This window comes from Centroberyx gerrardi, chromosome 19, assembly GCF_048128805.1.
Source record: "Centroberyx gerrardi isolate f3 chromosome 19, fCenGer3.hap1.cur.20231027, whole genome shotgun sequence".
NCBI lineage: Eukaryota > Metazoa > Chordata > Actinopteri > Beryciformes > Berycidae > Centroberyx > Centroberyx gerrardi.
Window position 1 is genome coordinate 12,679,554 of NC_136015.1, and position 17,657 is coordinate 12,697,210.

Genomic DNA, 17,657 nt, shown 5'->3' on the forward strand with positions numbered 1-17,657 from the left:
AAAAAGTGTCTATGGTTGAACTGAGAGTGAAGAGTAATTAAACCCGGGGCACCAATACAGCGATGTCTATATAAACCAAAATCAGTGTTATCCACAGGTTAAATAAATTCTTAACCTTGCAGGGTTGCTTAATATTTTGCAGGTACAGAACACAGAAAACAGTTATTTATAAATAAGAAGTGTATTGATTCATATAAACAAAGCACGCTTAGAAAAAATTAAGATAAGCTAGAACAGCTTATCAAAACAACAGATGACTTGAAAAGTTTCTGCATATAGCTTCTGAATAGTACAGTTAAGTTAAGCAATGAATGGGCCTTGGCAAAATTCATATAACTACAGTTGAAATTGTACAGAGGGGTGTGGACGGTAGATCTGGTAGATGCGAGCGTTTCTCTTACAGGTCCACCTACGGCAAAATCCTTCCTTTAGAGCTCTATTTTCAATACAGCATTTTTTTTTACACCGTAATAATAGATGGATGGATTTTGACTAAAGATCTAAAGAAACAAAAAATGCCCAGCATGCCCCTCAGTAGGACGCTTGCAATACAAATTGCGAACAATAAATTATTAATTAGTGAAAAGAGATGTTTCCCTCTTAAACAAATTTATTCTACCATCTCTTTGTTCTCCTGTCCCCTCCCTTTTCAGGTCTGAAAATGTTGTTTCGTTCAGCAGACAGACAGAAGAGCTACTATTTTTGTAAGTGCTGTTCTGTCAAGATGCCCATCTCCTCCAGCGTGGGACACCTCATATCCTCTCAACATCGCTACAACTATATAGTGAGTTGACTGCCAATCCAGGGACACACACATCATCCTCTAATAGAGTAAAAGCTGTTAAGTAATGAAGCTTCTTCTTTCCCTCTCAATTAGAAACTCATGTACCCTGAGCAGGCTTGTAATTGGGTGAAGGACCCTGAGCTGACTGCAAAGGAGGGACCTCTCCATGAGGAGCTGAGAGAGAGAGCAGCACAGCTGGAGAAATTGGAAGGGTGTAAAACACTCAAGGTACCCAGACAGTGTCTGTCCATTTAATTAATACTTCTATGAGCCAGAGCCTTGAGGATAACGGAAGCTTTTCCTTATTAATGTGTTACTGTAAAATTAGTACAGAGGATTCATTGTAACAGTAGCTAAATAATCATTTCCAACAGTAGTCCTACTGATCTGCCTCATGCTTTCATTTCTGGGGGAGGTTGGAGCCCAGTATTACATGAAATCACATTAATTTCCAATAGAATGGGAAGTTGCATTAAAATAACTGAGTTTGTACTAGTGTTGACCTACTGTGACATTTTCTGACAGAAAACGACTCATAAGGGCTACACATCATAGAATAGTTGATCATACATTCAATGAATGGTGATGCATTTAGTGGAAATCCTACATGTAGGATCTTAAATGAAACAGCTGTATGTTCATACATACCCAAATGACAATTTGTTAAAATGTATATCACAATTTATGGTATATAATTGACCAAATTGGAATAATTTAATACTGAACAAAATATCTTTATTGATCTTTAAACAACATTCAGACATGGATCTGATGTGTTTAGTGCAGTGTAAACAGAAGAACAACACATGGAATGTAATCTTTTAAATTCTGGTGTGAACCACATTCATATGAACACAACAGAATGGAATATAGCATAAATTGTTTGTTTATGACAGATTCCAATGTGTTCCTAGTTTTCACTTTTATTCTGGCTGGCTTGACTCTAACCGTCTAGCAGGTTCAATACAATACGAATAATATTCAGAACAATAACAATACTGGGTCAGATACCAGGTGTTGCCTGGCAGACCCAATACAGGGTCCCAGATCAGCCCTCACTCTAAAGTGGCCTATTAGCCTGTCCAATCTTCTAATAGCACAGGTTTCTAATGGATAACAGGCTGAAGTCGAGATATATACATCCAGCGGCTGACTGTCTTCTTTCCCAAAGTCTACCCTACTTCCACTCCCGAAGCACCCCTAGTGGCCTACTTAGGGATACTTGTGAGGAGCCACTTTGGTTAACGACAGCTACTCTCTAATGCATCAGTTGGTGGTGTTGCTGGAAAGTAGTTTAAGCAATAAGTATACTATTATTGCTAAGGGCATGTAAGTTAGTAAATCAAGAACATAACAGGAAATTATTACGATTGTACAAAGTATTGTGCAGCTTTTGCTGTCTCATTTGGTTTGTTCATGATTTACAGTTAATCTAACAACTAGCCTGTGGCTGGATGGTAATTTGACAGATAGTATTTACTGACATTAAGTATTTACTATCAGTGTGGTGAGTTGGATCATAACCGGTGAAAATTTCTCTACGATCTGCCATTACAGAGAGATTGTAAGAATCATGCTCCATTGTAACACAATCCAGGTATATTTTGCAGTGCATTCATTCATTATTGTTGCGCAGACACCACTCACACACACATTGATTGACTGCTAATTGGTGTGAGAGAATTTCCCTGGCAAGTTACTTTTTTTCCCATTATCCACTGGGGTGGATTTGATTTTTATTACATGAAATTACCCAGGTTACTTGAATGTGTCATCTGTTCTGCTGACAAATCATCTGCTCAATGAAGCCTAATTTCATATGTCAGTGAAAAATGACTTTATAATGTGAGCATTATATGGTGTTATCATAGAGCTATAAAAAGAAATACTTCACCGTGTTGCCTGCACTTAAATTAACAAGATGTCAAAGTAACTGCACTGTTGAAACCCCAGGTAAAAAACAGACATTTGTACTTAACATTTTTCAAATTATATTACCAGAAAAACCAGTAGATGAACAACACCTGGAAATCGTGGTCAATATCGTGGATAGTGATACTGCCTGAAATCATTGTGATATGATATTTTGGCCATATCGCCCTCCCCTAAATGCAGAAAATAAAATTACCATCGTAGAACGTAGCCTCATTATCATCAGTTGGTCATAAAATTACCAAAAAGTCTGAATAGGTTATGTTGCCGTTACGTAATGTGTTCGGTGGGTAGTAACTGTTTTGGTGTGCAGGTCTTTGAAAGCTGTTAAATAAGCAATCCATTGTATACTATTGTGTTTCATTTCAAAGATGGTGGAGACGGAGCTTGATGATTCCAGAAACTCTGAGGCACCGCCATCCTCAGCAACTGCAGCCATGTCTGTAGTTGCTGCAACCACCTCCAAAACAGCTGCAGCCACCTCTAACACAGGAGCCGCACTGGTGTGTGCAGCCACCTGTAAGACCGCAGCTGCCTCCAAAAGTAAAATGACCTCCAAAACTTCTGAAACTGCATCCAAAACTACCGTCACTTCCAAAAATCTGGTGACAACTGTGGCCACTGCTGAAACTCGTAAACCGTCGACCATCTGTGAAAACGCTGATGGCACTGCCAAAACTCTACATATCAAGAATAATGGGGGATCATACGCTGATGGTGTTCACAACAGTGCAACACCCGTTTCTCCCTCCCTGACCACACCCATGCCTGGTAGTTCTGTCTGTAAGACGCCGCCCACAGAAACATCAGATTCCTCCAGGAGTAAGATGCGACCAAGTAAAAGCCAACCTACGGTTGGTCAGTATTCTTTTTTATATTAAACGTCATTTGATTAGCCTCTATTACTTTCGCTCCTTTTGGTTTAATCGTAACTGTTTGTTTTTGTGTGTATTCACTTTCCAGGCGTAAACCTCCTGGTTGCGGTTGTGTGTGAAGCAAAGAAGCAATTCTACTGTCAACTGTGCTCCGTCAGGCTGACACGGTCCAATCACATGAAGTGCTTCGACCACCAGTATAACTACGTGGTGTGTATTAAAAGGTCTTGTGCAGGACAATTTGGGAACCTTGTATGGCAGGACGGTATTATACATGTTAACAGTATGTTTTGAATTTTGTAAATAGAGATATAAGTTCCCTGGGTGGACTGCTACCCCCTCAGAGATGGATAAGAAGTTGCTGAAGATGGTGACCTACTTGGCCAAGGCTGATAGAGATGCAGGCCTCACAATCCAGGTGACCCACCCAACTCACTCACTCACGCAATTAATTCAATTGACCGTTTGCAAAATAATGATTGACATGGCGATCCACCAATCCGTGCTTAGCATCCGTCTACTTGACCGTCCGTTGACTCTGACAAGGACATAACATGGTAAAAATGTGTTTTTGGGGAACCACTGAGTCAGGTTGTAGCGTCTATGTTAACGTCCATCTTCAAAGTTTGTCAGACATAGCAACAGTAACTAAGGGGGGCGGGAGTTAACAGAAATGTTGCAAACGGTCAATTCAATGAGCTCAGGTCAGGAGTCACAACCACTGCTTTGTTTGACTTGCTGTCAAACTGTCAACGCTCACTGAGGTGGTCTTGTATCGTTTTACCGGTCGGATTTGAGATGTTTTGCCAAATTTTACTTGAACTTTACTGTTTTTGACTTGGATCTTACTTGTACTGACTGACTGTACCCGATCTACAACTATGGTTAACACTACAGTGGACAGATCACCGGCACTCTCTCCGTCTCCCTTTCTCTCTCTCACTCACACACACACACACACACAAAAACACACACACACACACAAACTGTTCAGTCATAAAACACGCATACATGAGAGCATACACCAATAAAGCAAGATGGCAACATCCACAACTTGCATTCATGCACAGACATATGCAACATCATTATTTCGTTATTTAACATGTCATGCTTTTTCTTCACCTTCTATGTTTTTTCTGTCTTTTCTTTTCCTCCCTCCTAGAGAGTAGAAGTGAATTATGATCAGTACACAGAGCTGGCTGCTCTTCCAGGGAAAGAAGGTAAAGATATCCTATCTAATTCTATGCAATTGATTTTTACTAAGAGGAAAGGTTAGCAAGAACAGCTAGCTTTGTGCTTTTGGAAGTTCATTTTTTTTGTTATTTTCTGCTTCCATCAGCATTTAGTATTTTGTCGAGTTGTACGTTGGTCTGCTCAGAGTCCAGACAGAAAATAACATGTTTCTTTTTTTGCTGTTCTAGTCAGTGAGGGAAAAGAGGGAATTTCTTCTCTTCTCTGCCAGCAACACTGTTTTCCTCAAATGTTTGTGTAATCATTGTCGTTCTGATGCACAGGGTTTGAATGACTCCTGATACCAAGAGTCCTGTAATTCTCCCTGCTATCTCTGATTGCTTTCAGTTTGCTTAGAGCTGCCGCCACAGGTGACCATCTGTTCCACTGATGGGATCTAGATTGTACCAGCGGCACAAAGCAGTAGAACAGAGTTGGGTTTTTTTTTCCAGCAGTTTGACATCCTCATGCTACAATCAGAATTTCCATTCATATAAACTAAGTGGCACTTGGCTTCATCTCGATGCCCTAACACTTGCAAGAACATGGCAGTCATCCATTTGTCCCCTAGACCAAGCAGGATGCGCTGAGCCTTTTTCTTTTGTTATTCATTTCTAGATATTTGCCAAAGAGGATAAACAGACCTTTGTCCACGTTAAACTGTTCATATCAAAATATATGAAAACACACACACACACTCTCCCTTTTTTAAATACTGCCCCCACTCCCCGCCCACAGCTTGACCTTTTCACCCTCTTGACATTTCAGACTTGTCAGACTTGTGGTATCTCCTGGTTGATGGCTGTCTTGATAAGATCTTCTCTGGGTCTGTGGTTTGTTTAGAGGAAAAGCAGAACTGGTGTCAGTTGTGATGAAAGCAAACCACTTATAAATAAGTTTCAGAGTAGAGTCTCGAGATCATTCATAGTTTGTCTCTGCTCTTCATTTAGTACACTGAAAGTTTGGGAGAAAATTTAGCTTGATGTGGTTTGACATCAAATTCACTTCACTGTAGCTTGAGGTATAACTATGAGTGCTTAAGATGCTTCAAAATAAATATGAGTGCTTAAGATGCTTCAAAATACAAGCGATCTATCCCAAGTTGTCAACAGGCCAAGGGAATTATGCAATGAGGGGTTGCCATGGTAACTAGAACCCAATTTCTGTATCATGCCTGAAATTACCTTAAAACATCAAATATAAAACTTTGGCTAAAGACATGAATTATCAGGTTTTATGTAACAATCAAAAAATCCTTAAATAGTAAATGATAGTAGAAGCTTGAGATATTTAGTTCAAGTGGGCACTCACTTACCCTCAAGTGTTAATAGGGGAGTAGTAATTATTATTTTTTGCCTAGGCTTATTCGTACACATTTGTCAAATTTGTGCTGTGTATTTGGTAAGCCATGGTGTAAATGGGAAAATTATAAATTTTCATGCATTTCACATTCTAAATTCTTGTGGAAGAACATTGTCTGCAGCAGAGAATTGGCTTCTGGTCCATTTTTCCTTAATTTCCATGAGGATGTGTTATGTTTGATATTTTAGTTTGGTTATTGTTTTGGTCTTTCTCCTCAGCTCTAGGCAAACTGAAGACGATTATGAGACAGCAGAGAGAATTACGGGACTCTTCATCTTCCACAACCAGCCCAGAACCAGAAGACCCGAGACAGCAAGTTCCCTCAACCGGTCCACATAAAGCTTTGCACCTGGATGATGGTAAATTTACCTATCATCCCTGTGTTTTGAGCACCAAGTATGACATGTCTGTGCAGGCCAGCTCAAGACAATTCAACTCAATTTGCATGCTGTTGAAAACCAGACTGCTGCCCAGAGTGGATATTGTTGACTTCAGACATGTTGCTCTACCATGCCTGTTACTTTCTGGACCATCATTTTCGCTGACTTCAGAAACTCATCCTGTGTCTCCATGGTATCTTAAGGCACGTTTTCATGTGAATGAGACACAGAGGTATGAAATATCACTCTAGACCGATGATTGCATTGTCTCTTCTCTCCCAGGTGTGTACAGGCCAAAGAGAGAGGTCGCAGGGCTTTCTTCTAATTGTGAATCAAAGCAGGAAAACACACACAAGCCCAAAAAACAGCTGGTCCAGATCCCAGGTGAGAACCTAAATGCTTGCACACAAAATCCCACAGTCTTCGGTCCCTGCCAGAAAATATTACTTCTCAAAGTGCACACTGTTGAAGATTATTGATTTTCCTAATTTAGAAATGGAGCCCAGCTCCAGAGAGGATGAAAAGGTGACCCTGAGTAAGTCTGAGAGCACTCTGAGCCTGACTAGCATAGGCGCAGGAGGAGTTGAGCTGAGCCCAGACCAGCTTCTGTCATGTCAGAGCTCAGATGGAAATGATCCACAGCCCATCAGAGCGCCAAGCATTCAGAACTCAGACATTACAGGTATGTGAAATGAAAAAGTCTCCAACACAAATTAATCGAGCTGTAATGAACATAACAGATATACAGCTGTTCTAATTGTGTATCCCCACATTGCTCAGTCACTGTGAAACAGGAGGTTGTTGAGCCTGAAGTGGAAGCCCAGATTCAGGTTAAAGTCACACCTGCGCCTGGATATCCTGGTAAATAGCCAACCTTACCTGTCAGACAACTTCTGTGTTTTGTTTTCCTGTAATGCAAAGCTTTATTGGCAATATTCACGCAACAGTAACCTGAAAGAGGTTGGCTCTTACAGTCATTAATATTTCCTCCTTGAACGCTGTGTCTACTTTACCTCCCATTCCCCTCATTTCACATTTCCCACCCTTGTGTGACTCCATCTATCTTGCCCATCATCACTCGTTCACACAAACCCACTAACTCTCCCATCCCTCCCTCCCTGCGTCTATAGGGGAGGAACCACACGTGAGCCCAGATCCTCTTGCCTCTGACTCAGAAGCTCTGGTCCCAACCCCCGACACGCTGGAGGGTCAAGAGAGACGGTCACCTTTAGTATCTTTGGACTCAGACCCACCCTCTCCAGTTGCTTCAATCAAGACTGAACCACACAGTCCTGCAGGACCCAGCCAGACTGGAGAAGATGCATTGAAACACTCGGGGCACAGTCTAGGACACGGGCAGCGCAATGTATCCCAAGAGCTCCCAGCCATTTCAACAGGTAAGTGTTCAGCGTTTATGAGTCAGTGGCTTTATGTGTTGGTCATTTTATATACTGGTTTATATTGACTGGTTAACTTGTGTGGTAGTCACAGGGGAAAGAACTGTGGGCTGCAGCCGTTTGTCCACATACCTGACTGTGATGGGACGGGACACTGAACCAATCATAGGTGTGTGTGTGCATCCTTGCACTGTAAACTCTTTTCACTCTTATGATTTGATGTTGACGCGAAGAAGCATACGCTAAAATTTGTGTGTGTGTGTTCTCCCCAGGTCTGGGCTTTGTGTTCGAGTGTCAAGGGATAGCTCGGGATCCGTTCTTCTTGTGTGGGAGCTGCAGCAAGACACTGTTTTTCAAACACATCTGTGAACACATGGTCAGCACTGAGCACCAGCTCTGCTATATCGTGAGTGGCGTCTTCTGTATGTATGGAACACATTTGTTTTCTTAATTTTCTCAATAACAAGTCTATTTAATACTGAGCTGTGTTTTAATGTGGTTTGTCTGTTGTCATATTTGTCTTCCAGCTGAAACAATTCCCTCATTTCCTGTCTTCGTGGTGGGAGCGGGATCTGCCTCATCTCTGCCTAGAGAAGAAGATGCAGCTCTTAAAGGAAATTGCCTTGAAACTCTCGGACCGGGAGAAGTACGACAAGATGGATGTTCAGGTAACCTATCTGGTCCAAGTTGTGTGATATTCAAGCACATTGATTGGCCTAGAAGGGGACAAGACGTTTACTTTTGCCTTGTTTGTTAAGGTTTCACCATTGTGTTACATTTGGATTGTGCTACATTTGGTTTTAAAATCAAGTCAAAATGCAGAATAGAAGTATATATTCATTATGCTTATTGTTATAAACAGTTTGTCTCTTCTCTTACCAAGGTCACACTGCTGGACCAGGACTGGTATAAACGTGTGCAGACAGCTCCGTACTGTGAAGGTAGCTGTTAGTGTTTCGTTTGTTATCGGGGTTTTTTGCATCTATTTAAAGAGTTTATGGTGTATGGATTATGATGATTAGTGTTAACTGTGAGTTGATTGTGTTCTGTAGCTGTGAACATGCTGCAGATCATCAGGAGAAGGAAGAACCTGAGCCCCCTCTGCCTGCCCAACACTGCTCCACAACAGATGAGTGAGTCCCACTAGCCTAGTCACTCAGTCAGAAAAGTTTGTCTTGCTCTCCCACTTTTTTTCTCACACTCACACAGCTAAAATTAAATGAGTAATGCGGACAGCATATGGGCATGAGCTGTGATTATGACTCTTGTTGAACAGGCCAGCAGCCTCAGGGCCGGCAGAGTCCAGAGGAACCTCTTCCCGCGGAGCCACAGTCAGCCAGGGCACCTGAAACAGACAAGAGCGGATTCAATGGTATGCAGCGTTAATATTGTGTACAATGTTGAGGTTTTTCCCACAGACTTCAGTCCACTCCAGAATCAAACACTTTCTGGAACTCCACTTTACTGTTGACAGTTATCCTCTAGTTATGATTGTTGACCCTAATTTTAAAAAATGAGCCCAACTCGAGAGAGGATGGAACTTTGTTAATAAAGGTGACAAAGGTGCAAGGACGGCTTGTTGATCAAAACTAGATGTCTAGTTGCAGTTGATGACTGATCAAGTCCACACTATTGTGTGTTGTGTAAAATATTGTTACAGTTTTTGCTTCATACTCATTTCATCATTTCTGTCCTCAGCTATGTCGAGCCCCGAGGCTATGTGCAAGAGTCAGAACCAGTTGGATCTTGGGACCAGAAAACCAGAACCTGGTATGACTGTCTTATTATGTGTTGGGCTTTCTTGATGATCCTCAATATTACTTGTGATTTTTAGAATGGATCAATGGATATTGATGATGATAAGTAGTTTGAATGTGGTCTTTAGCAGTCTGAGAGACTTGATTGTGTTTCGGCCCAGGGTGTTTGACAGTGCGATATGTACTGTGTCTTAACCTATGTGGTATCATGTTCATAGTGGCCGTCAACAAGGGGTCTTTTGAAGATGATGTGAACTCTGATGATAAAAAGAGAGAACCTGCGCCACCACAGAGAGGTGGCGCAGGGTGAAATACTGCTTCACCCTGTGCATCTGACACCATTGGAAATAATTGTCTTGAGATTTATCGTGGACTCGAAGTAGGGGCTTATCATTTGCTTATCACTAAACCACACGTAAAAAACCTTGGTGTGTTGTTCGACTCGGCCCTCAAATTCGATAGACAGATCGACTCTGTTGTAAAGGGAAGCTTCTTCCAACTCAGACTGAAGCAAAAATCAAGTCCTTTCTCTCTGTCCATGATCTTGAGAAAGTAATTTATGCTCTCATTTCATCCCGGCTGGACTACTGCAACTCACTGTATACAGGACTTGCTAGCTCCTCCCTCTCCCGGCTGCAGCTTGTCCAGAATGCTGCCGCTAGACTCCTGACTGGCACACGTAAGCGGGACCACATCACCCCCATACTGGCCTCCCTTCATTGGCTCCCAGTCAGACTTAGAATTGATATTAAAGTTTTATTTGTTTTCTCTGACCTCCTGTGCCCCCATTCCACTTCTAGGTCACTTAGATCCTCTGACCAGATGCTTCTCACTGTCCCGCGAACCCGGTTGAAGCAAAAGGGTGCCCGTGCTTTTTCTGCTGCTGCCCCAAAACTGTGGAATAGCCTGCCCTTCCTTGTTAGGTCTGCCCCTTCTTTGGACACTTTTAAGTCCAGACTAAAAACATACCTTTTCTCCCTGGCCTTTGAATCTTATTAAAATCGCTCTGCGTATCATGCACGTCTTTTTATCTTCTGTTCTCTGGGTTATTGTCTGTCTGTTATATTTTATGCTGTTTTAACTCACATACTGTTAACGCATATGCTTTGAATTCTTCTTATAATGTTATGCGTATCATGCACGTCTTTTATCTTCTGTTCTCTGTATTATTGTCTGTCTGTTATTTTTTTATGCTGTTTTAACTCACATGCTGTACAGCACTTTGGTCAACTCTGGTTGTTTTTAAATGTGCTCTATAAATATAATTGACTTGACTTGCTTTCTCTAAACTGACTACACTGAAGCTCTTTTTTCTTGTGTCCTCTCACTCCCTTTTCTGTTGCTCATCACTTTCTATCCCACTCCCCCTTCCCCCTCTCAGAAGTTGGACAAGAAGCAAAACATAATTTGGAGGAGATCCCATTGACTGGAGATATGGAGGGGGTCAAACGGAGAAGAATAATGGGCCCTCCAGATGTTAACGGTGGCAACTCAAACTCTTATTCTGATGTCTCACCACACCCTGCTTCCAGCACATGTCTCATTCGTCAAACGACTAGCAGGAACCTAGCCACCAAACCAGCACACACAGTGCTGGTGTCTCAGGCCCAACACCCTCCATCACAAACACAGCCCCAGTTGAATATGAAACAGTCGGAGGAGCTCTCCAAATGCTCATCTTCCTCTACGTTTTGGCCTCAACCCAGTCAAACCTCCTCAGTGTCTTCCAGAGATGAAGGACCTCCAGCCAAGCCAAACCCAGCACCGGAATCGACTGAATCATTGGCCAGACCTCACACCCATAACCCCCAACTCAAGTATCCTTTGCCAGCCGAATCCACACACAGCTCACTGCAACCCAGCAGTCAGCCTACCTCCAGCCCTAAACCAGCCTTCCTTTCCTCTGAGTCTACTCCTGTTACCCCTGCTGTGACCTCTTCTCCCCTGTCTCCCAAAGACAAAGGACCATTCTCTGATAGACCAGTACCATCCATCGTGGACAGGAACAGGTTTGAACACATAATAGCTGTGCTGAGACAGATGAAATCTCTGACAAATATGCCCCCTAGCCAAGCAAGCCCAGAAAATCCTGAGACTACTACCTCCAGCACTAGAAAAGCATCCAAAAGTTGTGCACAGGACAAAGAAATATGGGATTCAAGGTGTGAGCCGATTCAATCTATGATACATAGTGCATCTGTCCCATTGAAGAGGAAATGTTCACCTACAGGGCCCGTGGACAACGTCTTCAACTATGAAAACCGACAGTTCATCCCTAATCCCAACTCTGGCCTCTCTACTGCCAACCAGTCTCTGGAGGGCTATTTTGACACAGGTATCAGTCAGTCGAAACCTAGTCCCTTTCCCTCTATAGCCACTAACCCAAACCCCAGTCAGTCACAGCAGCCAACGGGCTACAATGCCACTGACCCTTCTTTACCTATTGCGTCTAGTCAATTCACCCCCAATCCCATTAGAACTGCCAGCCCAGACCCCGCTAACCAGCAGTTTACGGATGGCCATAAAGGATTGGACCACACTGGGAGGAACAGGGTCAGCCAGGTCGATCACAGCTGCCCCACAGCTGCAGCAGCAGGCCCCAGTGACCCTCTGTCAACTTCAAGCTACAACACAACAGGCTACTACTTTCCTTGGGTCAAAAATAGACATTCAGGTTACAGTTCCTCTGAGGCTATGGCGGGATACACAGTGTCAGACAATCATCCTGCCTACTTAGAGATTTTATGCCAATTTGATCCTAGGGGACTTTATCCAAGCCAGATTTGCCCTCAGCAGGGAGCAGGACAGGTCCCAGCACTGTCACCTGAAGGCAGCTCCACAGCTCCAGTGCCACCAGGATGGGTGTGCCTTCAAAGGCCACCACAGCAGGAATACCGCTCTTGGACAAGTGTTGCCCCAGCCGCTGGAGTTGGCGAAGGATCCAGTGATACAACCTACTCAGGCTTTGGTCCACTCAGCACTTCAGCCAATGATATCCATTCACAAAGGTTGATGCAGGCGAACAGATACAGCAACAACAACATAGTTATTCCACTGCAGAACACTCAAAGTGTCTTCAACCCTCCTGTCACTCGCTGTGCTCCTACAGCTAAAGATAATGTTATATCCCATGCGACTGCAAACAACTTTCCCTCCACCAGCACCATAGCTACTGCTCCAGCTGAGGTTGACAGCTATCGTTTCTTCTGTTAAACCATGTAACGGATAGTTCCGTGCTTCACAACGATCGTATGGTGAGTGATTTTAGCAGTGCTCCAGTATCTGCTGCGGCTCCCTCTTAAAGGTTCATGTATGCTTTATACTGTATACTACACACCTGGACTCATTACACACTATATCAGCTCTCCCCTTTGACCTACATGTACTGTAGTTTAAACAGATGAAAGTAATAGCAATAAAGGCCATTTCCAGTTGAATCATTACAAAAAGCAAACCACCATTTGCATGTACCATTCAAATATATTTCCCCATATTTGACCACAGATTCAGACCTTGTTAACAATTGGATCTTGATATTCTGGGACTTAGGAGCAGGGAGTAACGCAAATTTATAAATACTCATGGTATTAAAGGGAGTATTTTTACAGGCCTACCTTATTGATCAAAGGAGGAACTTGTGGTGATATCTTCTTCTTGCAGCTTAAGCCTAATCTAGGTAGAGAGAAGAGAGAATGAAACTTCAGGGTATATAGAGGCCCAACGATAATGCAGTGATGAATAAGGAACACTTCACTGAGACATATTAGATAGATATAGATGATATAGATTGTGTGGAAACATCAAAATAGGATGTTTGAGATCCAGCCGTGTTACAGTTGTCGGTTATCCCAATAAATAAGCGCACACCACTGACACCAACTTCAGTGCAGTTTGCAAGGAGAGGAAAGGCATCACACACAGGCGATGGATTTGTCTCAGAGACAGTGGGGGTGAGACACAAGGTCGTTGGCATTCCATTGCTCAAATTAGGGGGGAGCTTGGCGCTGTAGATAAGGGCATAACAGAACGGTTTGTGAATAACAGAAGAGTTATTCCCCTTTAAATGTCATTTTATCTGTCCATTGCAGGATTCAAAGAAGCTTCTCAACATCTTCCTTCTCTCGGAAGATGGATCAATCAGTTGGAACTTCCAAGACACCCTAAAAAACCTTTGTTCATGACTAATATTTCAGAGATTTATTCATTTTAAAAGAGATTTGCTGATTTTCCGTTCCATTCATAGCAATGACAAGGTCAAGATACTGTCAAGATACTCTTTTAAAATTCTTCACAAGTATCCAAAGGATGAGTCAATAGACCCATTTGAAAATAAGCTATTAAAGTTCCTTTCAATTGTTTTTAACATTTCTAGTTTGATATTTTCAGTACTCACCTACTTGAATTGTTTTTGTTCTTGAAGAATGTTTTAAGAAAATTGCTGTAAAATGGATGTCTGTATTCTGTTGAAGTATTTTGTATATTTTTTGTGCATTTTTCAGCACTGTTTTCAGTATTTTTTCTAAGTAAAAAGTAGACATGTCTCTACCTAAACTTTGTCTTGTTTGATGTTTTATTTTGTGCATTTGTGTAATAGAAAAATTGCTGAGGGACTAAAGTTAATCTCATTCTTGGTCAGTAAAAGCCTGTGGTTTTATCGCAGTGTTCTGGGAATGTCTCTGATTATATTCCCAGAGCAGCTTGACCTCGTTGTGTACAGATCTACTGGCTCTGTGTGCTCCACTTATCTTTTCCCTGTTGCCTTTGAAAAGTGTTCACTTGACTGACACATTACTCAGCACTAAACAGCTTCCTCCTCTGTGTGGACCTGGCTTTGGAGTTTACATGATTTCATTAGCTGTTATCCCAGAGCAAGATATCTGTTAAGGCCTGGTGAAATAGAAGGTAAACTTTGGAAATTGCCTGTCAGCAGAAGAAATGGGTATATAAGATGAGCCAGGGAACATGAGTTAGACTTTTAGAGCTTCTCCCAGTCTTGCCGACAGAAGAGAAAGATATTGGCTGAAGAGGAAGAAGAGAAAGATATTGGCTGAAGAGGAAGACATTAGAGTAGTTACTTTTTCTCTTTTGTCTTTCTTTCGTGTTTAATGACTGTGTGCACTTTATACTACTATAGCTAATTAATCAGTTATTTGTAATCTACTTTTGAGCTTTTATTAAACCAGCCATTTCTGCATAGACATTCAACTCTCAGCATCTCCATTCTCCAAGACATGAAGGCTTCACAACAAAGTATCATGTAGGTCTGTGTGGATCTAGCAGGGCCATTTGACATGAGGAGCTCACGAGGGAGCAGATATTAGTTGCTGTGGACTCTTATTCAGCTGACACTGTGTGCAGGCCACTGTAAGAGGGTGTATGCGTAGGTGTTGTATGAATATAATGTCACCAAGGACCCTTCAAGGGCTCTGACCCGTACCCGAAGGAATATTTTGGCTGGTATATCCAGTCATGGTTGTGTTATCAGCCATACTGTCTTTTCGAGAGTCTGGGCTGGGACAAAGCTGGATGGATCATGACAAGGACACTATTTTGGTGTAAGAGGAGAACTGAGAAGTGGAGAGGGAGAGTAAGACCCAAGGAGAAGAGAAGACTGCGTAAAGACCCCCCCTTCGTCAAGAAGAGATCCCATCTCAGTGCTTCAGCTGCAGCCACATTAAGTTTAAAATCAAATACTACCGAAGTAGAAAATGGGACAGCTCAGAGAAGTGAACAACTTACTGAAACAAGAACTTTCTGATTGTCAAGCTGTCATCATACACATGATGAGTGTAATTGGGTGTTTCCCAGGGATGATATTCTGCTCAGACAGGAAGAATCAGACGATGACCACAGAGTAGCTTCTTCCATGCAGGTTTAATACGGCTGGTTCAAGTCATTGTTACAGACAAGCCAATAGCAATGAAATGACAAAGAAAGGAGTGGCGTGAGGCTACTTATATAGACCCGAGTAAACAACATCTGTTTCTACTCTCAGTTCTTGAGTCCATATATTAATCTGACATGGTGCCAAAACACATAAAAAGTATAAGCAGTCCCCAGGTCTGAGAGGGTCTGCCATAACAATGTCCCAGACTTTCTGGTGCCTTACCACATATCAGAAAACTCCTGTCCAAACATAGATACATACATACATGAATGTAAAAACATAATATCAATGAGTTAACCAACAGAGTGTATACAGTAGTCGTGTCGACAGAAGATCAAAGCTCTGAAGGAAGAGATTCGTCAACAGAAAGCGGTGAGGAAAGTGACTCAGGTTATTGTTCCTTATAACTGGTGATCTGTAACCCAATGTCGACTTGATAAGCATTTTGTGACTACTCTAGGCAAGGCTAAGATTGATTAAGATAGATGATGAGAGATTGTAATTGACTTCATTCTGGTAGAACTGTTATCCAAGCTGAAGAATTAGGAAATAAACTAACATTTAAGAATTGAAAATAACTAGAGTGAGATTAATGATTAGGTTTCAACTGAACAGGTAGGAACTATGTTACAAGAGTCATATTTTCTTCTGATGTAAACTATTCACAATAGGCCAAACATGTAGGTTCCATGTCAGCACTAAGACTGCAAATGTTAGAGACATAATCTTTCTAACTGCCTTTGAGTGGTTGATAGCAGAAAAAGAGGAACCTGTGTGTTTGGGTCGGCCTGTATCTGACTCTGTATTAGAAAGATATAAAAGGTTAGAGTTAATGCATTAAAAAAAGGCTTCTTTTTCTTTTTCCTTTCAAAAAAGGTCTTGAGGTCCTTTTTCATTTTTGAGATTTTTGCATTTTTGATCATTTTTCTTCAGTTTTCTCCTTATATTCTATTAGAGTGGCAAACCTAGAGAAGGGTATTTAGGTTCATATACTAATTGTACTTTAATCTTTGTATTATGGATGTATTTCAATAAAGGGTGAGTCCTAGGGGTTGGGGTATTGGTGGGAGTAGGTCAGCATTGGAAAAACAGCATGTAAGGTTGTATATGATTCCTGTCGAATTCAGAGTCCTTTAACACCCCTCACAAATGTGGATGGAGTCATTAAGTGTCCACCAGTATTCCTCCAGCTCTTCTGAGGATCCATAAAGTCTCTGTTATCTCCCTCCACCCACCCCCCATGGAGTAATGGCTTGGCCGATTCTTTTGTTAACGCTAGATAACAGGGTCTATTTAATTTAGAAAGTCCTTAACGTTATACTGTCTGGATCTTCACATTCCTTAGACAAGGTGTGACGGGGGTGAGAAGAGGATTTGCATTCCTCCTCAGTTGAGAAGGTGTTTCTTGGGATTCAGAAGCATTTTAGGTTAGGCAGGGCACTTGTGGCAGTTCAACATAGATGAAGAATTTCACGTGGAGGGGAGAGAGGAAAAGCTTTGAAGACCCCCGTAAAGCGATGGAGCTTATTACACAGAAGCCACAAGAATGAGTATCTACATCTGGATAACACGAGCATGTTATGTCATGAACAGGTGTGTCTGATATGTCCTTCACTAGCGGCTACGGCTGGGATATGACCACCTACAACTGGATTTGTTCTTTAGGGGGATTTGATGGAAAATTACTGAAATTAATAAATTGAAATGTTTCACAACTACACTGCCTTTAAAGGTCATGAAGTTCTGCTCAAAAAAAAGGAACACGCCTGAGGACAGACAGTCTCACCCACGAACTTCCTTTTTTATGAGCCGTTATCTCTTTTGTACAGAGGTTACTGTGTAACCGCCATTGGGCCGAGGCTCGTTTGTATGACTGTATAAAACTCACATGTTGGCTGACAGTAGTCAATCAAAACTTGTACTCTTGTAATGCCTGTCTTGATTCCTTGCTGCAAGTAAATACTATTGAACTGTGAATCCAGTGACTCTGTCGTTCTTGGTAGAAATTTTCTTAACAGGATTATAACTCCCTGTGCTGCTTAGCGTAAACAAC

At 42.0% G+C, this 17,657-nt stretch overlaps 1 protein-coding gene across 2 annotated transcripts; it reads left to right on the forward strand.

Annotated features, from left to right (window-relative positions):
* Window positions 1-672: 672 nt before the first annotated feature.
* LOC139915849 (uncharacterized) lies at window positions 673-14,158 on the forward strand. 2 transcript variants are annotated; one of them, XM_078290591.1, is made up of 20 exons: window positions 673-784; window positions 878-1,012; window positions 3,088-3,574; window positions 3,680-3,801; window positions 3,899-4,009; window positions 4,754-4,811; window positions 6,402-6,542; window positions 6,846-6,947; window positions 7,057-7,245; window positions 7,344-7,424; window positions 7,694-7,960; window positions 8,049-8,129; window positions 8,233-8,366; window positions 8,488-8,628; window positions 8,844-8,901; window positions 9,013-9,093; window positions 9,237-9,332; window positions 9,659-9,730; window positions 11,099-12,971; window positions 13,806-14,158. In XM_078290591.1, the coding sequence occupies exons 1-19, from the start codon at window positions 725-727 to the stop codon at window positions 12,928-12,930; spliced, it is 4,248 nt and encodes a 1,415-aa protein (XP_078146717.1). In that variant the 5' UTR covers window positions 673-724; the 3' UTR covers window positions 12,931-12,971; window positions 13,806-14,158. The 2 variants fall into 2 exon arrangements, with proteins under 2 accessions (XP_078146717.1, XP_078146718.1); XM_078290592.1 differs by lacking the exons at window positions 11,099-12,971; window positions 13,806-14,158 and adding an exon at window positions 10,518-10,918.
* Window positions 14,159-17,657: the final 3,499 nt, after the last annotated feature.